The sequence below is a fragment of the Delphinus delphis genome, chromosome 5 (genome assembly GCF_949987515.2).
Source record: "Delphinus delphis chromosome 5, mDelDel1.2, whole genome shotgun sequence".
NCBI lineage: Eukaryota > Metazoa > Chordata > Mammalia > Artiodactyla > Delphinidae > Delphinus > Delphinus delphis.
The window spans coordinates 75,642,328-75,660,800 of NC_082687.1; the positions used below are offsets into that span (position 1 = coordinate 75,642,328).

The 18,473-nt window shown below is 40.4% G+C and overlaps 2 protein-coding genes across 2 annotated transcripts in view; one reads left to right on the forward strand and one right to left on the reverse strand.

Annotated features, from left to right (window-relative positions):
• Window positions 1–145: 145 nt before the first annotated feature.
• RPL9 (ribosomal protein L9) lies at window positions 146–3,962 on the forward strand. The gene is made up of 7 exons (XM_060012685.1): window positions 146–192; window positions 282–397; window positions 986–1,081; window positions 2,054–2,186; window positions 2,903–2,983; window positions 3,493–3,607; window positions 3,885–3,962. Exons 1-6 carry the CDS (start codon window positions 147–149, stop codon window positions 3,597–3,599), a joined length of 579 nt encoding a protein of 192 aa, XP_059868668.1. The 5' UTR covers window position 146; the 3' UTR covers window positions 3,600–3,607; window positions 3,885–3,962.
• Window positions 3,963–8,984: 5,022 nt separating this feature from the next.
• The window catches only part of KLB (klotho beta), a 34,934-nt gene continuing 25,445 nt past the window's right edge, over window positions 8,985–18,473 (reverse strand). Inside the window, exons 4-5 of the mRNA XM_060013182.1 lie at window positions 12,255–13,398; window positions 8,985–9,367 (exon numbers count right to left, since the gene is read on the reverse strand). Of these exons, the coding sequence (XP_059869165.1) occupies window positions 8,985–9,367; window positions 12,255–13,398 (1,527 nt within the window). The remainder of the gene's footprint in view (window positions 9,368–12,254; window positions 13,399–18,473) is intronic.

An 18,473-nucleotide genomic window follows, 5' to 3' on the forward strand; every position in this document is an offset into this window, starting at 1 on the left:
TGGGGGCCGCTCTCCCTGCTGGTCCTCCCGTATCCTTCCCGGGATTTTTGCCTGCGGTCTCCGGTAGTAGTGGAGGTCCGTGCATCGTAGTTTGGTCGAAAACAGGTCCTCTGCGGCCTTCTTACCCCAAGTGTTTGTGTTTCAGAATGAAGACCATTCTCAGCAATCAGACTGTCGATATTCCAGAAAATGGTACGAGACTTGGTGCTTGCATTTTTCTTACATCTTTACTACACGCTCTATACCTTGTTCCGAGACCTCACGAATACGTTCTCTCCTAGTCGACATTACTCTGAAGGGACGCACAGTTATTGTGAAGGGCCCCAGAGGCACCCTGCGGAGGGACTTTAATCACATAAATGTAGAACTCAGTCTTCTTGGGAAGAAAAAGAAGAGGGTGAGTTTTTGTTTTTTGACACTTCAGTTGCTTGTTTGGAAGGTTGTGATTTAAGAGCATCAAATTGGGTTGCTTTTAAAATTATGGAATTGAGGTTCAGTGTTTTAACTTAAAATTTGGTGTCCAGAAGCATAACTAGTTTCGGTGTTGTTGCTTCAGTGAAATTGGAAAACAAGATTCTGAACAGAGTGGGTTATAAAAGATCAATACTAGTAGTTGTCATTCGTATCAAGTATTATTGCTGTTACAAGTTAAGTTTATTTTTCTTCTGATTGTTTTGTAAGAATCTTAGGAATGCAGCAGTAGATCTTTTAAACCTGGTATTTTAGTTTTCCAGGAGTGAAGTTTGATGCAGCTTCTACAAAACTTGTGTTCTGGGTTTTCATTCCTTTGTGAAGTAGTAGTGTACCTGTAATGTACAGTAACAAAAATGTCAATTGAGGGCTTTGTGGTTTAATTTTTCCTTGAAAATCGTGTTTTAATTTGGGCAAATACTAGAATCTAGAGTACTTACTGTGAATAAATGGACTTTTTTCCAAGCCTACTTACTACCGGAAAGAATTTTCTAAAGTTTTTGTTCTGTTACAGCTCCGGGTTGACAAATGGTGGGGGAATAGGAAGGAACTGGCCACTGTTCGCACTATCTGTAGTCATGTACAGAACATGATCAAGGGTGTTACACTGGTAAGCAGGTTAACCAGACTACTTTGTTTTGGAAGGGGAGGTTTCTCAGCTGTGATTTACGTATGCAACATAAATGTCTCCTGCAGAGAATAGATTATGCATGTAACTTAGTTATGTGTACTTATTAAGTACGTGGGAAAAAGTGATCTTGGCAAATGTGTTTAATAGGCATTCCTGGGTTTTAGGATTAAGTGATGTGAGTAAAGATTGAGTGATAAATAAGAGTAAAGACCAGATGGTCTTAATAGTATGCTGATGGTGTTTTTTCCACACAAAATAGGACTCATCTTCGGGGTGAATTTTTTTTTTATATATAAAAAATGTAACATACAGGGTAGGCTTTGGTTTCTTGTTTTATCCCTGTCACCACCAGGACCTCTTGTAGGGATAGAAAAAGGTGGACCTAATTTCTGAGCTGCTTGTCCATTTCCTTAAAAACATAACAGGTTAGGTTCCTTGAGGGCAGGGGGCCTGTCTTGGTGTCATCAGTTCTTGGAATCTGGTGTACCTTAGTAACTCAGTATGTTAGTTTGATGTCCAAGATGAAGGGCTTCTCCTTTAATGGGAAACTAGCATTGTTTACTGTGGGCATAGCAGGTGGTAAAATACATGCTTCCTTAAGGAGCTTCACAGTCCAGTGAGGAGACACAGAAACACATGTTTTTGTGTAAAATTGTTGTAAGGATTGGTATAGGTGATACATTTTACAAAACCTTGACAATGAGTGTTGCGTGAGAACTGTTTCAGTTTCTTTTGTCAGGAAGGAGAAAATTTTCCTCTAAAGTCTCCATTGATAATTTCTAGATATTTGGTCATCCTTTTCTAGGTGCAGGGAGGGAGACAGCCTTGACAAATATGTAAATGTTCCCTATAAAAGGGCAACTCCTTGGTTTTCAGAGAAAAACTGGAAATCCTATCTTTCAGATTTCTCAGCATTGCTAATAGTTTGTTTATTTTGTTTATTTAACCTAGGGTTTCCGTTATAAGATGAGGTCTGTGTATGCTCACTTCCCCATCAACGTTGTTATTCAGGAGAATGGTTCTCTCGTTGAAATCCGAAATTTTTTGGGTGAAAAATACATCCGCAGGGTTCGGATGAGGCCAGGTATGGTTTAGAAATTTTCTTTCTACTTGTGAAGGCTGGTATTTTGGGTTAGCTATAAATAAGACCAGATTTATTTCAGAATTATCCAGTTTGATTATGGCTTTGTATCATATTTGTACCAGTTGTGGTTCCTGAAGGCTTACATTTGGGGTAGTTTGCAGGCCATGGGAGCTGTGATTGGTTTTGCAAACTGAAATCCAAAAAAAGACCCATTTGAAAAGAGGTTAATACCTAGATTTCCTAGTTTCAGGTCTCAGCTCTCACTGTCAACCTTGGGCAGATTACCTCTATGTAGCTCATTTTACTTATCTGTAAAATTGGGAACATCTCATGATTAAATGACTTGAAATTGAAATGTGTTTTAAAAATAGTTCTTGTCTGATGCATAGTTAACACTGAGGCATTAGAAAGTTTTAAAACTTAGTGCTCTTGATGCTTTTTGATTCCATTGAATTGTGGGGGTGGGAAGAAGGGATTGTACCAATTAATGGCTCTACAAAAATATTACATGATAGTTGCTGTGGTCAGCAGTACTTAATGAGAACCCTTAGGTGAAAAATGAGCTTTGAGGGATACCAAATATACAGTAGAAGTAAGACTGGATACAAATCTTTGTACAGCTAAATCCTACTAGCTGGATACCTTTTTCTCATACTCCTTAATTGAATCATAGTCTGTTATGTTGACACTATGCACATGCTCTCTTACCTTTTTAGGTGTTGCTTGTTCAGTATCTCAAGCCCAGAAAGATGAGTTGATTCTTGAAGGAAATGACATTGAACTTGTGTCAAATTCAGGTTTGTATGTTTACTGTGCCTGATTATGCCCCTAAAATCTTACCTAAATCTTGTAGTTGAATACATATGTTCTTTTAGTGAGCTTTTCTTTTTTTTTTTCATCCGTTTATTTTACTTACAGTGTTCCGTGGGGAGTTTGTAAAGACACTGGTCAGTCAGTTAGAAACAGACCTGGGAACTCTGTGTACAGAAAAACAATTAAACATGTGAAGGCACAAAAGAAAAGACTCTTAAGTACATTGGATATTAATAGGGACAAAAGGACTCAAGTTTAATTTGTTATACGTCTAATAGAGCAATCAAACATAAGTAACTAAATAAAAAATATTACGGGGAAGGAGAGAGAAATGAGATAGACAAAAAGATTGGTGAGCTTTTTTAAATTGTGGGACCCTAATAAACTATCCCAAAGATACTTGGGTTTTGAGTATGTAGCATATAATAAAATACTTGCTTATGATTTGGGTTTGGCTGATAAAATAATTGCCTTATCTTTTTCACTCTTACAGCTGCTTTGATTCAGCAAGCCACAACAGTAAAAAACAAGGATATCAGAAAATTTTTGGATGGTATCTATGTTTCTGAAAAAGGAACAGTTCAGCAGGCTGATGAATAAGATCTGAGGTAGGTTCTTGTAATGTCCATATAAATTTTATTAACTGCTTTAGTTGGGGGTCTTAATTGATTAAGAGACTTAAACTGGAGGTGTAGCAGAGGTAGAAAATGGAGACCTGCATTCTGGAACACAGTAAATTTGGCAGAATAAGAGATAGAATTGACACATTTTTACTATGAACCGGTAAGTCATAATTTTAAAGTATGTTTTAGATGATTCAGAGTAGAACTTTTCTGGGCAAGGATATTGATGGAGATTTACTGACATTTTCATTTCTTTTTACAGTGATCCAGTTACAGAAACCACAAGAGGCCAGGCTCATATGTGATATTTTAAAAATGAATAAAAGCTCTTTTGACTTGAGACTTTTTCTTAAATTGATTACCCTTTCCAACTATTTGGCCAGTAAGCAGCTAAGTAAATTCTAGTGTGCTAAGAACAATAACAGAAGGAATAGGAGGGTTTTTTTTAGTAAGACTTAATGCGAGAAGTGGTTTGAAGGAATAGCAAGGGTATTTCAGGCAAGAGGAATATGGGTATCAGTGACTGGCAACACTGTGGTTGTTCATTATTGGATGAAGAACTTTGGGAGATGTCCTGAAGGTATGTGTAATTTCGCAGAGGCACGAATTTGAATATTTGTGAGGGCAAGTGCCTGAGTTGCAGTAACCTTGTGTGAAAAAGCAGCTGAGAAGTAATACAGTCTTAGTAAGAATTAGAAGATGGAGTTAATTTATATTCATGATAAACATGGTTGCTGTGGCCCAAGGTTCTCTGTTTTAGCGTAATTTCAGCCATTTACTCCTATGTCCTAGTCCTTGATATCTAAAAAAAACTTACAACCCTTCCATAGTCTCTTCATTCCATGTGTCATGCTTTAGATGCACTACCGTACTAGACTATCTTAACTCAATAGGATTGCCTCTAAATCTCTTCCTTGATAGAAACTCCAACTTTCTGATTTCTCAGGCAAAACTTAACATTCAAGTTTGATTTCTCTAACATCCTGTGTGTCTAGTCTGTTAGAAAAATCTGTGGGCTGTGCCTTCAAAGTAAGGTATGTTCAGGGTCTAAGCAAGGAAAAATAAAACCCATTTGGAGCATAAGGATCTTAAAAGATCTTCATTTAGATAAATGAAATTAATTTTTATATTGAGTTAATAATCTGGTTTGGTAACTGGTTAAGTATTTAAGAAATGGATGAAATTGTAAATGCAAGTTTTGCTTTGAAATATTTTAGATGAGGTTTGGGGTAGGCATTGGATGGGGTTCTAGGTCTAGGGTTTCAATACATTGATATTTGTTGAAGCTGAATGATGGGGATTCATTATACTATTCCTATTTGCATAAAGTTTTGAAATTTTTCGCAATTAGAAGATGAAGCCAAACCCTTTAAACTGATCCACCCTTGCTCCTCCCTCCCCCATCTGTTCTCAGTAATAGCCAGAATGCATTTTTCAAACTCCCTCATAACCTTTCTGACCACACTGACTGAGCTGACCTTCCTGCTCCTCAATACCACTGCCTTAAAGCCTTCAAGTTGTCTTTCCCTTTGGAGTGACAGGTTATCTTGAAGTCTATAGTCCAGTGTTTTCAGTGAAGCCTACGTTGACCCTCCTATTAATTGTACTCATTTTTACTTTGTTATGTATTGATTGTATGCTTTTTTCCTGCTAGAGTCTGACCTTCATGAAGATGTGGTCTTTTCTATCTTTTTTTCACTGGGATATTCCAAGTAAAGAACCTGGAAAAATATCTGGCATTTAGCTGTTTGCTGAGTGAATGGTTCCCAGATTGCCAGGGATATTCAAGTTATGCAGATTCAGTAATAGTAATGGGACTAGAAAGATGTTTTGGAAGGTGTTGACAGAATTTGAGGGTTGAGGAAGTAATTTCCAAGTGGCAACATTGCAGAGGGATAGAGAGGTGTTACTGTTGAAGAGTGTCAGCATATAGGCGGTAGTAGCAGCTGTAGGAGTAAGTGTGATGCTCTCCAAGAGTGAAGTGGGTGGTGTGAGACCTTCACAGCATTACTATTGCAGTCTGGTTGTAGCTAAGGAGTTATTTCCATTCAGTAATTTGGGTGTGGTAAATGAAAGTCTAGTTCTCCCCAGGGAAGACCTCCACGTTTTCTGTGTTTACTATGGATAAGCACATGTGTGTTTTTTCAGTTTTGAGGTGTAGGAGTCCACGTTGTATAATCAGAAAACATACTCAGGAGTAAGTTACCCAGTTGGCACACAGTTTGGGAGGATGGGGGAGGCAGTGTTGGGGCACAACCCAGTTACAACACCAAACCCATTCACATTCCACAGTTCTTAAAACTGACTAGATTGTTAGTTGAATATAAATAATCAGCATAAACCGGTTTATTTGGAATAAATTACATCGAGAATTAAATACCTAGTCACAATGTACTGACCTCATTTTCCAGAGGCTCTTTAAACACCATAGTTGTGATATTTCCATATGTATCAGACTTTTTAGTGAAAGGTTACATTGAATACAACAGTAATGTAACAATATACAAAGTAACACAAGCTACATTTTAAGATGATTTTCTTTCAAGTCTCAGAAAAGCTTAAATTTAAAGATCTTACCCTGTCAAAAGCTATCAACAGTTCTTAATTGACCCTTTGATTTTAAAATGAGTTTAAGAAAAACCTGAATAGTAAATATAATTGATCATGAGCCAGTTTTAATGTTTACCTAGGGACTTTCATATGATGATGGCTTAAACCAGTGGTTAAGACTGCACTTCCACTTCAGGGGGCGGTGGGTTTGATCCCTGGTCAGGGAACTAATTCCCATATGGTGTGGCCAAAAAAAAAAGTAAAATAATTCCCAAGTGGCCATAAAAAAAGGGAAGAGGGTAAGCATTGGGTTAGGGACTTTACTCTTAGCAAGAATTTATGGCAAGGCAACAAATTTAAAAAAGGGGGTCACAAGTCAAGCTTAAGCACTAAATGTAAAGACAAAATAATGCTGCTTAGTGGAGTTACAAACAATGAATACAAGATACTTTAGTCAAAACACAAAGTAGAGACCATAAAAGCAAAATCTTAATTCTAAAGCTTTGTTATTCCTATGACTGAATATGCATTTCTTTTTCAAAACCTTGGACGTTAGAGGTTAAAGAGTTGATGAGTTGCTCAACTGATAATCCATAAAATTAAAATAATTGACTAGTTATTGTAATTGTGTATAGCCTCAAGGCCAATAACTAAGTGGTTCTCAAAAAGAAAATACAAAAAATTCCTTGCATAACCTAAAATCTGCTAAGTTAGAAGGAGGGGTGCATTTGGAACAAGGAGAATAGAAGAACACATCTGCGAAATTTTACTATTTGAATTTGGCCAGCCAGAGAGCAAATTGATGTCTCATCACTTTTGCATTTGTTTGAATTGACCAATTGTTATTTGTATCTTTGAAACTTAATGCTGTTATCAACTAGTATCTCAGCTATGTAGGAAATAAGAGCTTTCCTTTGACTTTTTTTTTAGATTTATTTATATTTACTTATTTTGGGCTGCGTTTAGTCTTCGTTTTTTTTTTAAATGCTCCTTTTTTAAAAATTCATTTTTTGGCTGCATTGGGTCTTTTGTTACGCGCAGGCTTCCTCTAGTTGCGACGGGGCCTACTCTTTGTTGTGGAGCTCGGGCTTCTCGTTGCAGTGGCTTCTCGTTGCGGAGCACAGGCTCTAGGCACGCGGGCTTTAGAAGGCAGGGTCAATAATTGTGGCACACGAGCTTAGTTGCTCTGCAGCATGTGGGATCTTCCCAGACCAGGGCTTGAGCCTGTGTCCCCTGCATTGGCAGGTGGATTCTTCACCACTGCACCACCAGGGAGGTCCCTCCTTTGACTCTTAAAGTCAAAATTCCTGGAGAGTAGACAATGGTTAGTTATTTAAATACTGACTCACTTAAAGAAAGAATGTGTATAAATGCGTTTAGATTCAGGTTTTCTTCCAACATTGAGAATACAGTGAATGAATATTAAGCATAGAGTTCAAGAAAGTCAAACTGCAAATTCAGGTTTAAGAATTTGCTTAATCCTAGTTTCAAAAGTTGCAATGTAAGAATAGTTTCCACTTATGCAGACCACCAACGTTCTGAATTGTGTCCAAAGAGACACAGTTGAGAGGTCCAGATATGGCTGCAGTCAACAGGTCTCTGTGTGCATGTGTCAGAACAGTGAAGCACTTCAGGGGAGAGAGCAAGTCTTAGGGGATAAATGGTCCTTTGGTAACTTGATAATTTAAAACTTTTCGTCTTTTTAGAATGTTTTAATTTTCCTAAGTATGATACATCTTGTCACCTCAGAAAATTCAAGTGAAGAATAATGTCAATTTGTCTAAAGAAGTTGCTGTACGTGTACGGTGAGGTTGAGTGACTTCCCTGTTGGGTCTAGCTGTTTTTTTTTTTGCGCAGTACGCGGGCCTCTCACTGTTGTGGCCTAGCTGTTGGGTCTAGCTGTTTTTTTTTTTTGCGTAGTACGCGGGCCTCTCACTGTTGTGGCCTCCCCCGTTGCGGAGCACAGGCTCTGGACGCGCAGGCTCAGCGGCCATGGCTCACGGGCCCAGCCGCTCCGCGGCATGTGGGATCTTCCCGGACCGGGGCACGAACCCGTGTGCCCTGCATCGGCAGGTGGACTCTCAACCACTGCGCCACCAGGGAAGCTCTCTTTTTAATCTTAGTCATCTGATATTTAACGTAAGATGAGTTTTGGAAATTAAATGTTATTTTTAAAAAGTCATTTGGAAAAAGAGAGACCTCACAAAATTAGATGTTTTGTGAGTGCTTAATTTAATTTTTATTGAGAAAAACTAAGGGATTGATGTGCTACAGTCTATATTGTAACTGGCTATACACAAGCACTACTTACCCTATTTTTTCTTTCCATTTGAGAAACACCCTCACCAAAGGGGAAAGCACCTTGTTAGAAGTGACAGAATTTATCACTGACTATCCTGTGTTAAGAGTTAAATCTCTGCTATGGAGTTTTTAACAAAGTTGCACTTTTTTCAAAACAATTTCTTTTATCATAAGTAGCTATTGGTATTCCTAGAAAAAAACTGTAGAATAATGATAGGAAACAGCTCATCAAACTCCATGAAACAATGTATCAGATAATCCTCATACCTTACCTTCTAGGGAAGCCTTTACCTTAGATCCAAGAACTGAATTCACTGATGTTAACACATAAGGGAAAATTTGAACCACATAGCGGAGACATTTATTGTCATTACCTTGGCTATCACTAATATCTCAAAACTTGTTTTTCTACAGTATAGGTGTATCTTCTGTAAGTTACCAGTGTATGGAACTGGAGTGAATTTTTAATCTTTTCCATCATGCAGACAGAAATATGGTAGGATCAGCTTAGCTAAGAACTCTCATGGCCTTTTTTTAATGGTATGTGTTGTAAGTTCTTTGCTTTCCAAAATTTTCTTCTCTTTCGCTTATGAAAAACGGTAATTGATAAAAGTAGAACCAGGGTGGAGAAGAAACAACATCCAAAGAATATCAGTGGTTTCTTCTGTACAAGAAGTAAGCAGACAATACACTCTGTGTTTCTTTGAGTCTGACTGCATCTAGGACTACTGTTCTTAGAAAGGAAGCCATTGTTGCTGATCAGTCCGTTGTAAAACTGGATTGAGGATTTAGCTTTGAAATCAGATGTGAAGAATCCAAATCTGGGTCTAGATTTTTCTTCAGTCAGTTTGAATACATAATAGCCTTTGATTTTGATTTTATCAATCAAGTATGCTGAAAAATATCAGAAATGAACATTATTAATCATAAGTGGACTATAAAATATCTTTGAATAAGAATTTAGTTTTCATTGAAACAATCTGAAACTCGTGCCCATAAAATGTGATTTTCATTAAAGGTTTTTTTGACATTCTTTTATGATTTTAAGAAGATGAAAGTATGTGTAATGCTGTAACTTTAAAAAGAAATTTGAAGTAAAACTTTGATCTATAATAATACAAAAACACCTGGAGGAAAAGCAGATTTAAGAATTGGAGCCATGAAGCTCAAAGGACTTACTGTTACTTCTGTTCCTAGTGTCAAAAGCAGAAAAATCTTGCCTATTTGGCCTGATTTTAAATCTCAGATGTGCCCTTTGTGCTGCCCAATAACTACACTTGGTTTCCCCAGCGATTTACTCTAGCTCTCCTCAACTTTTTTTAAATAAATATATTTATTTTTATTTTTGGCTGTGTTGGGTCTTTGCTGCGTGTGGGCTTTTTCTCTAGTTGTGGTGAGTGGGGGCTACTCTTCGTTGTGGTGCCTGTGCTCATTGCGGTGGCTTCTCTTGAGCACGAGCTCTAGGCACGCGGGCTTCAGTAGTTGTGGCTCGCAGGCTCTAGAGCACAGGCGCAGTAGTTGTGGCACACGGGCTTAGTTGGTCCGCGGCATGTGGGATCTTCCCGGACCATGAAGATGCAGTCTCTCCTGCATTGGCAGGCGGATTCTTAACCACTGTGCCACCAGTGAAGCCCTCTCAACTTTTTCACACCTTTCTGTCCTCAAACTGATAGACCCTGCTCTGTCATCCTTGCTTTGAAGTGATGACCTTCCTCCCTACTTCTGCTGAACTAAAGCTCTCAGGAGAACTTCAGTCTCCTATAATCATATCTACCCACCTACTGGCATCTGCACTGGTATTCTGCTTTCTCTCCTGTTACTATGGATGACCTATTCATGCTCCTGGAGGAAGCTGACTTCTCCACTTACACATTCACTAAGTTTATTCTCGTCTACTCAAGGACATCGCTCCATTGTTCTTTCTCTTTTCTCATGTATTTTCCCTCACTACTGGATCATTTCCATATAAATATGCTATAACTTTGGTATCTTAATAAGCAAAAACAACAACCTCCCTTGATTGCACATCCTCCTCTAGTTATCTTTTACAGCATTGGCTCCTGTTTAGTCTTTTTTTTATATATATACTGGTTTCTCAGGGCTCAGCCCTCTTCTCTATGCTTGCTTTCTTAGTGATCTCCTTCAGCTTTATTGTTTTAAATACATCCATTTTCTCATGATTCCCAAATTTGTGTCTCAGCCCCAGACCTCTCCTCTGAACCTGAGGTTCATATCTGTTAGCCTACTTGACATCTCTAATTGGATGTCTAAGAGACATCTCAAACTTAACCTTTGCACAACAAACAACTCATCTCCAAAAACCTGTTCCCCAACCTGATAAATGGCCACTCACCCTTTTAGTTACCCAAGCCAAAATGTTGGAATCATCTTTCTTCTCTCATACCCACATCCAATCCTGTTTGACTACCTTCAAAATACATCCAGAACCTGGCCACTTCTCACCATTTCCACTCTTAATAGCCTGATCCAATCCACTGTTATCCATACCCAGACCAGTGCAATTCTCCCTGTAAATTCTCCTTTACAGTGTATTCACAAAGAGTAACCAGAGTAATTCTTTTAAAGTGTGAGTTGGAGCATATCACCCTTCTGTTTAAAATCTCCTAGTCTTCCTATTTCACTCAGAGCCACAGTTCTTACAGTGGCCTACTAAGCCCTACCTGATTTGCCTCTTCCCTTACCTCCTTGACCTCATCTTCAGTTACTTTCCCCCTTGCTCATTATTTTCTAACTATCCTGACCTCTTTCCTGATCCTCAAATAGGCCAGGCATGCTCCAACATCAGGGCTTTTGCATTTGCTCTTCTCTTACCTGGAACACTCGCTGCCTCACTTCTCTTTGAGGATCTTCGAGGTTCCCAAGCCACTCTATTTAGAATTGTAACGACTCTCCTGTCTCCCACCCTGAGGCACCCTCTTCTCTGCTGTTTTTTCTCCACAGACCTTTTCACCCCTGACATGCTATATCTTATACTTGTTTGTTGACTCTTATTCCAGAAAAATATAGGCTCCATAAAGGACAGTAATCTTTATTTTTGTTCAGTGGTGGCATAGTGCCCAGAACAGTTTTTGCCCAGATCAGTTTTTGCCCATACTAGGTACTCAATAAATATTTGTCAAATAAATGAATAAATTTCTAGGAACTTTTGCAGCTTCAACAAATTGATCATGAACTTTTAGAAATAATATTTTTTAAAAATGTGATATTAACCGATGCTGGGAGGAGTATGTGAGATAAGCACTCTCAAACACTGCTGTTTATAATATATGATCCAATAATTCCGTGTTGGAGAATCTATCCCAAGGAGATCATTAGAAATGAAGACAAAAATTTATATACAAAGATACCTATTTTTTAGTAGTTGAAGAAACACCTAAGTATCAAACATTTGAGAGGTGGCTAAGTGCACTGAGATATGTCCCTATAATGAGATATTAAGCAACCATTAAAATAATGTTAACAAGGAACTTTTAATGACATAGAACACATTTATAATGTGATATTAAGAAAAAAGTTGGCTACAAGACTATATTGTAGTATGAGCTCAATTGTATTAATGATATCTAGTCAGCACGAGTCTAGGCACTTTTTTCGGGGGTGTAAGATTTCAGGTTTTAAAAAATATTTTTCTGTACTTGCCAAATTTCCCATAATGAGCTGACACTGTCTGTCATTAATGAACCTGTTCCCCTCATTCTTCTGTTCATATTATCTGGGAATGTCATACTTCACTGTATCTGAAATAGCCCCCGAACCTCACCTTTCAAAGCCTCCTGAATGTATTTCTCTAAGTAGTATTTTCGGAGTTCATCATTTTCCAGAGACTGGTCATCGATGCCACTGGCCGTGATGTAAACATCCACGTCTCCATAGTTCCTCCGGATCCACTTCAGCACCTTGTGCTCTCCCCAGGGTATCACGGCCAGGCGGGTGGGGGAGCTCAGGCAGGTGATGTCCTGCAGAAACTGGATGTCCCTGTCCGCGTCGTAGTTGCTGCCGTTCTGCCGCTCGTGCATCACGAACCTGGTGGTGAAGTGGTTCAGGGCATAGAAGTCTGCAGTGCCCTTGACCAGCCTCCTTTCCTCCTCGGTGAACTGAGGCAGTGCGGAGCGCGTGAGCCCTTGCCTATTCTTGGAGGTGATGTACTCCCTCATGGCCAACGGGTAGTCCCCAGTCTTGAAGAGGGGTTCTGCGAACCAGGCGATTTCGAACTGGAGGAAGCGCTCGGCCGCCTTCCAGTGCGAGTCCGCATAGGGATTGGCGGGTTCGGCCCAGTCCGAGTGGAGAGACAGCGACACAACCCCACGCTGTGCAGGCCTGTACTGCTGGTCGTAGAGGTGCCAGGCCAGGGCGTGGGCGATCATCAGGTGGTGAGCTGCCCAGTAGGTGTCATTACTAGAGCGGTCGTAGATGTCACTCAGCCGGTTAGGCTCGTTGATGGTGATCCAGAGCTTCACGAGGTCCCCCAGCTCCTGGAAGCACAGGTCGGCATAGTCCTGGAAGGCCTTGGTGGTTGACCGGTTCAGCCACCCTCCGCTGTGCAGCAGAGGTGCGGGGAGGCCTAGGTGGGCGTGGGTTGGATAGTACAACGTGACCATTGAGGAGATGTTGAGCTTTAGTCCCTCACTGACCACACACCTGTAGTATCTCAGAGCCTGTCGGTTAACCGTGGACAGGTTGCCAGTGGGAAGGATTGAGGGCCAGTCCAGAGCAAACCTGTAGTGGGTGACTTTCATTCTTGCCAACATCTCAAGCTGTCTTTTGACACTGACAAAATCCGTGCATTGAGCTGGTCGTGTTTTCAGCCTCACTCCTTCCACTCGGTGCAACAGTCTGTTGCCTGTCACATTCCATACATACAGGTGAGGATCGCTGAACTGTGGGGAGGAAGCCACCGACTCTGGCTGTGAAAAACAAGCACATTCAGGTAAAGCACACCCTGGCAGACAGACTTGGCATACATCCTCTGAGAAGAAGAGCCTGATCTTATTTTGCCTCTCACTGACAACAGAGAAAATAAATGATGCACATGTCCTTCATAACAACATATGTCTTCCTGCTATTCTGGCGATGTCAGAAAAAAGGCCTGATGGGTTATCCTCCCTCTCAGCCCTTGAAATTTACTGGGGAGACCAGAAAATGTAGAGAAGGAACTACACCCAGGGCTTGCCTTGGAAAACAAGTTGTCTTTCAGAAAACACTGAGAAAGGACTTTGCTGGTGGCACAGAGGTTAAGAATCTGCCTGCCAAGGCAGGGGACATGGGTTCGAGCCCTGGTCCGGGAAGATCCCACATGCAGCAGACCAACGTAGCCTGTGCACCACAACTACTGAGCCTGCTCACCTAGAGCCCGTGCTCTGCAATAAGAGAAGCCACCGCAATGAGAAGCCCGCGCACCGCAACGAAGAGTAGCCCCTGCTCGCGGCAACTAGAGAAAGCCCATGTGCAGCAACAAAGACCCAACACAGCCATAATTAATTAATTAAAAAAAAAGAAAACACTGAGAAGCTGTTTTCCAGTTTGTCGGTCCTAAAAACACAGTAATGTAGTAGGGGTCTCTCATGTGATTCTGTTCAAATGCATCAGGAAATTGGCTTAGTCCTCTCAGTTAAAAGGAGTCACAAAAGATGGACCTTCCAAACCCTGCCATAAATTGAAGGCAAAGTTAACATTCCAGTTGTCGAGGATTTCACTGAGATAGGCACTTGGGTTTAGAGGGGACTGGTTGACCCCAGCCACGTTTCCTAAAAGAGGACAGTGGGACAGGGTGGGGAATGACCCCTTGCATTTGCTGAAGGCATCTCTCTAACGCACCTGATTTGAAAAGTCCCAGTGATATCACATGTGCATCATTCTGTTTCTCCCCCACCCATGTGCCTGTGAGAACAAAGCATTTATTCATCTAAAGGGAGAATACTCAACACCCTCCTTATATAAGGTACTTGAACTATGAAAAGAGAGGACCCTAAAATAACCGTGAGAAGCTCCCAAGTTGACTCTTGGATCTGATGGCGTCCCATTCCCTGCCCCTCCACCAGGGAGAGAGCCCTGGATTCCTGTTCTAATTCTGTCCCTTTAAAACTCAAGGCTTGGCAACTCTGTATAGTGACAGAGCAATCTCACGCACCTCACAGGTGTGATCTGGCCAACTGCTCTGTCAACTCTAAAGCACTCTACAAACATAAGGTACTTATAACTTGGGTTTAGTTTTCCTTGCAATAATTGCCGGCTAGGCCCTTGAGTCTAAATTAAAACAGAAAAGGGCTTAAGAAAAACATATCCAAATTCAAGCTTAATTTAAAAAAGTAAAAGTTCTGAACTTGTTTTAAAGTGCTTTTTCTTCCCATGACTGAATTTAAACACACCTGGAATAAATGGGTAATTAACCTTTGGTAAATATTTTCCCTCTAATTGTTTTCTCGTGTGTCATCTTTCATAGTCTAATTACAAAATCATATCATTCCCACTTGCCATCTGCCAGCCAGTTATCTAGAACATTAAACTGAGAGAACATTGATCATGTGAGCATTAAGGTAAATCTGTATATAATTATTTGAGTAAAACCCTCCTAGCCTAGATGGTCAGTTCCAGTGTTTTGAAATCGCAGAGCATCATGATATTGAAAGGGTATTTACAAAGGGAAATCCTGCCATAAGGTAAGGCAAGATCAAATGAAAAATCTCTTACTTTTTTTTTTTTTTTTTGGCCAAGGCACGGTTTGCAGGATCTTAGTTCCCTGATGTGGGACTGAACCGGGCCACGGCAGTGAAAGCGCCGACTCCTAACCACTGGACTGCTAGGGAATTCCCCAAATCTGTCTTATTTTTAAAAATATCCAGAAAGCATTAGTCTTAGCCAGTGTGTGATTAATCTGCCAATAGATATAAAGTATTGCACCCTGATCTCAACCCTGGCTCCCAGAGCTTGGTTCTAAAGTTCTATTTTCCACTAAAAGGATCCTGGGGTTTTTGGAGTAATGGCTTTTTCCAGGTCTGGGGCACGAAAAGAATGAAGTGATGCTGGTACATCTTGTGCCAGAAAAATAAGGAAGTGCTTAAAACCTAAAAGGGAAATGTCAAAAAGACACAGGAGCAGCTTGAAAGAGTCCCATTGGCCAAATTTGAGAAAATTTGAGTAGCAAAAGGCCCAATGAAACAATGACAACAATGAATTATAACACATTGAATTTAAAAGAATTCACCTAATAAATATAGAAGGAATAATCTAATTAGAAATTCACCATTTTGCAATCTACAAAGTAATCATTAATTCAGGCAAGGTTATTGTATCAATGTTAAGACCACTGGTTAAATGTTGTTGGGGAACAGGATATTTATATGGTCTCAAAGTATCACCATCAGATTAATTCTTAATTACAAATGGAAAAGGTACTTTTCAGTTAAGAGATCTGGCAAATGCCACCTTAACCAAGAAATCTGGTGACTATTACTTCAACTAATGTCTTCAGTAATGAAACAAACTGATTTTATGTGCCTCCTAATTTGATGTATGGGAAATACACAACATCATCTATGTAGTATTATTTCCAGAAATGCTTAACTAATCTAATAAAGAAACAGAGAAATCCATGAAACACTCTACAAGCAACTGGCCTGAACTCTTCAAAAATGTCAATACCAAGAGATTAGGGGGATTGCTCTGAATTAAAAGGCTAAAGATACACAACAACAAATATGTGTTCCTTATTTATGATTTTAAAAAAAAGGTTTTTTTAATCTATAAAGGACATTTTGGGGACATTTAGAAAAATTTTAATATGGATTATATGTTGGATTATATTGAATAAATATTAAATTTCCTGAGTATGATAATAGTATGAGATAGGAGAATATCACTGTTCTTAGAAGACATATGCTGAAATATTTTGGGGTAAAGTATAATGATGTCTGCAACTTTTTAATGGTTCTGAAAGAGTGAGATAAACCAAACATGGCAACATGTTAACAATCAGCCAATCTTGATGAAGGGAATATGGGTGTTTATTGTACTAGTTTGAAATTTTTCAAAACAAAATGTTGGAGAAGAATATTGAAGGATGGGCTTCCCTGGTGGCGCAGTGGTTGAGAGTTCGCCTGCCGATGCAGGGAACACGGGTTCGTGCCGCGGTCCGGGAAGATCCCACATGCCGCGGAGCGGCTGGGCCCATGAGCCATGGCAGCTGAGCCTGCACGTCTGGAGCCTGTGCTCCACAACGGGAGAGGCCACAACAGTGAGAGCCCCGCGTACCGCAAAAAAAAAAAAAAAAAAAAAAAGAATATTGAAGGAAAAAAAGGTTGGAGGAAAATAAGATGTGTGTGGGTAGGCATAGCAATATTTTTAAAATGTTACTTTCACTTTATTAGTCTTCCTATAGAGAACATCTACTCTTTTGCCTACCCATCATCTTTTCATACATCATCTGGCTGAGTTTTCATAATGCACCCTAATTTTTCTTGGTGAGCCACTCATCCTCACTCCTGGTTTAAGTTCAAGGGATGCTGACTCCTTGATGGGCTCCAGGTGTGAGCAAGAAACCCAGGCCTGATTGATCACAGAATTACTTTCCCCTGACCCAAGTGATCAGCTCTTTCTCTGAGTAATAGGAGTAGGGTCCTCAGAGGGGGCAGACATTCACAGTGTCAAACACTGGGGAACAGATGGGTCTTCAGAGGAAGCAGGAACTTACAGGTTGGGTCATGTACAGGCTGGAACTCTTGTCTCCCCTGGGGCCTCTCTTTGCTGGGTCTGGAATTTTGGAAAATATAAACCTACTTGAAGTGGTATGGAAAAGATGGCCTGCCTGTGCCATGTGGAGGAGGAGATAGACACTGGGTAAGTAGGTGGCTCTCCAGGGGACACAAACTGAAGGTGAGTCACTGTGTTTATATTACTCTCTGTATCTTTCCCCCTTTTATCACCTCTGAGCCTTTACTAAAGTCTTATTTAAATATCGATAGGGGTTGAGATTCATAACTTTGCCCACTAATGGTTTGGGCCCTTTTGTCTGGTCCTATCACTTGCACATCTTGTTTTTCCATATGCTTCTAGAATACAGGTAATAGTGTGGTATTGTGGGGTCTTATAGCATAATGGTCAGGAGACAGACAAATCTGGGTAACCCGGACAAGTTATGTAACCTACCTAAACTTCGGTTTCTTTGCCTATAAAATGAGGTTTGGTTTTTTTTTTGAATTTTATTTTATTTTGCAGTATGTGGGCCTCTCACTGTTGTGGCCTCTCCCATTGCGGAGCACAGGCTCCGGACGCACAGGCTCAGCGGCCATGGCTCATGGGCCCAGCTGCTCCGCGGCATGTGGAATCTTCTCGGGCCGGGGCACAAACCCGCGTCCCCTGCATCGGCAGGCGGACTCTCAACCACTGCGCCACCAGGGAAGCCCTTGAATTTTACTTTATTTATTTTTTATACAGCAGGTTCTTATTAGTTATCTATTTTATACATATTAGTGTATACATGTCAATCCCAATCTCCCAATTCATCCCATCACCACCAACCCCCCTGCCACTTTCCTCCGTTGGTGTCCATACGTTTGTTCTCTACATCTATGTCTCTTAAAATGAGGGTTTTAAGATTAAGTAAACAGGGACTTCCCTGGTGGTGCAGTGGTTAAGAATCTGCCTGCCAATGCAGGGGACATGGGTTCGAGCCCTGGTCCAGGAAGGTCCCACATGCTGCAGAGCAACTAAGCCCCTGTGTCACAACTACTGAGCCTGCACACCTAGAGCCTGTGCTTTGCAACAAAGAGAAGCCACCACAGTGAGAAGCCTGCACACCACAACGAAGAGTAGCCCCCGCTCACCGCAACTAGAGAAAGCCTGACCGCAGCAAAGAAGACAAAACACAGCCAAAAATAAATAAATTTTAAAAAAAAGATTAAGTAGACAGAATGCACATACATACAGCGGTTAAGTGCTTGGTACATAGTAGGAGCTTCAAAAAATAGTTATTATTATTTTGGAA

What these genes read in the sequence shown, in the direction of transcription:
- RPL9 (XM_060012685.1), top strand. Translation starts at nt 147, where the DNA reads ATGAAGACCATTCTCAGCAATCAGACTGTCGATATTCCAGAAAATG. An exon ending in TTGGGAAGAAAAAGAAGAGG is followed by an intron (nt 398 to 985) that starts GTGAGTTTTTGT and finishes GTTCTGTTACAG; the next exon opens with CTCCGGGTTGACAAATGGTG. An exon ending in TGATCAAGGGTGTTACACTG is followed by an intron (nt 1,082 to 2,053) that starts GTAAGCAGGTTA and finishes TATTTAACCTAG; the next exon opens with GGTTTCCGTTATAAGATGAG.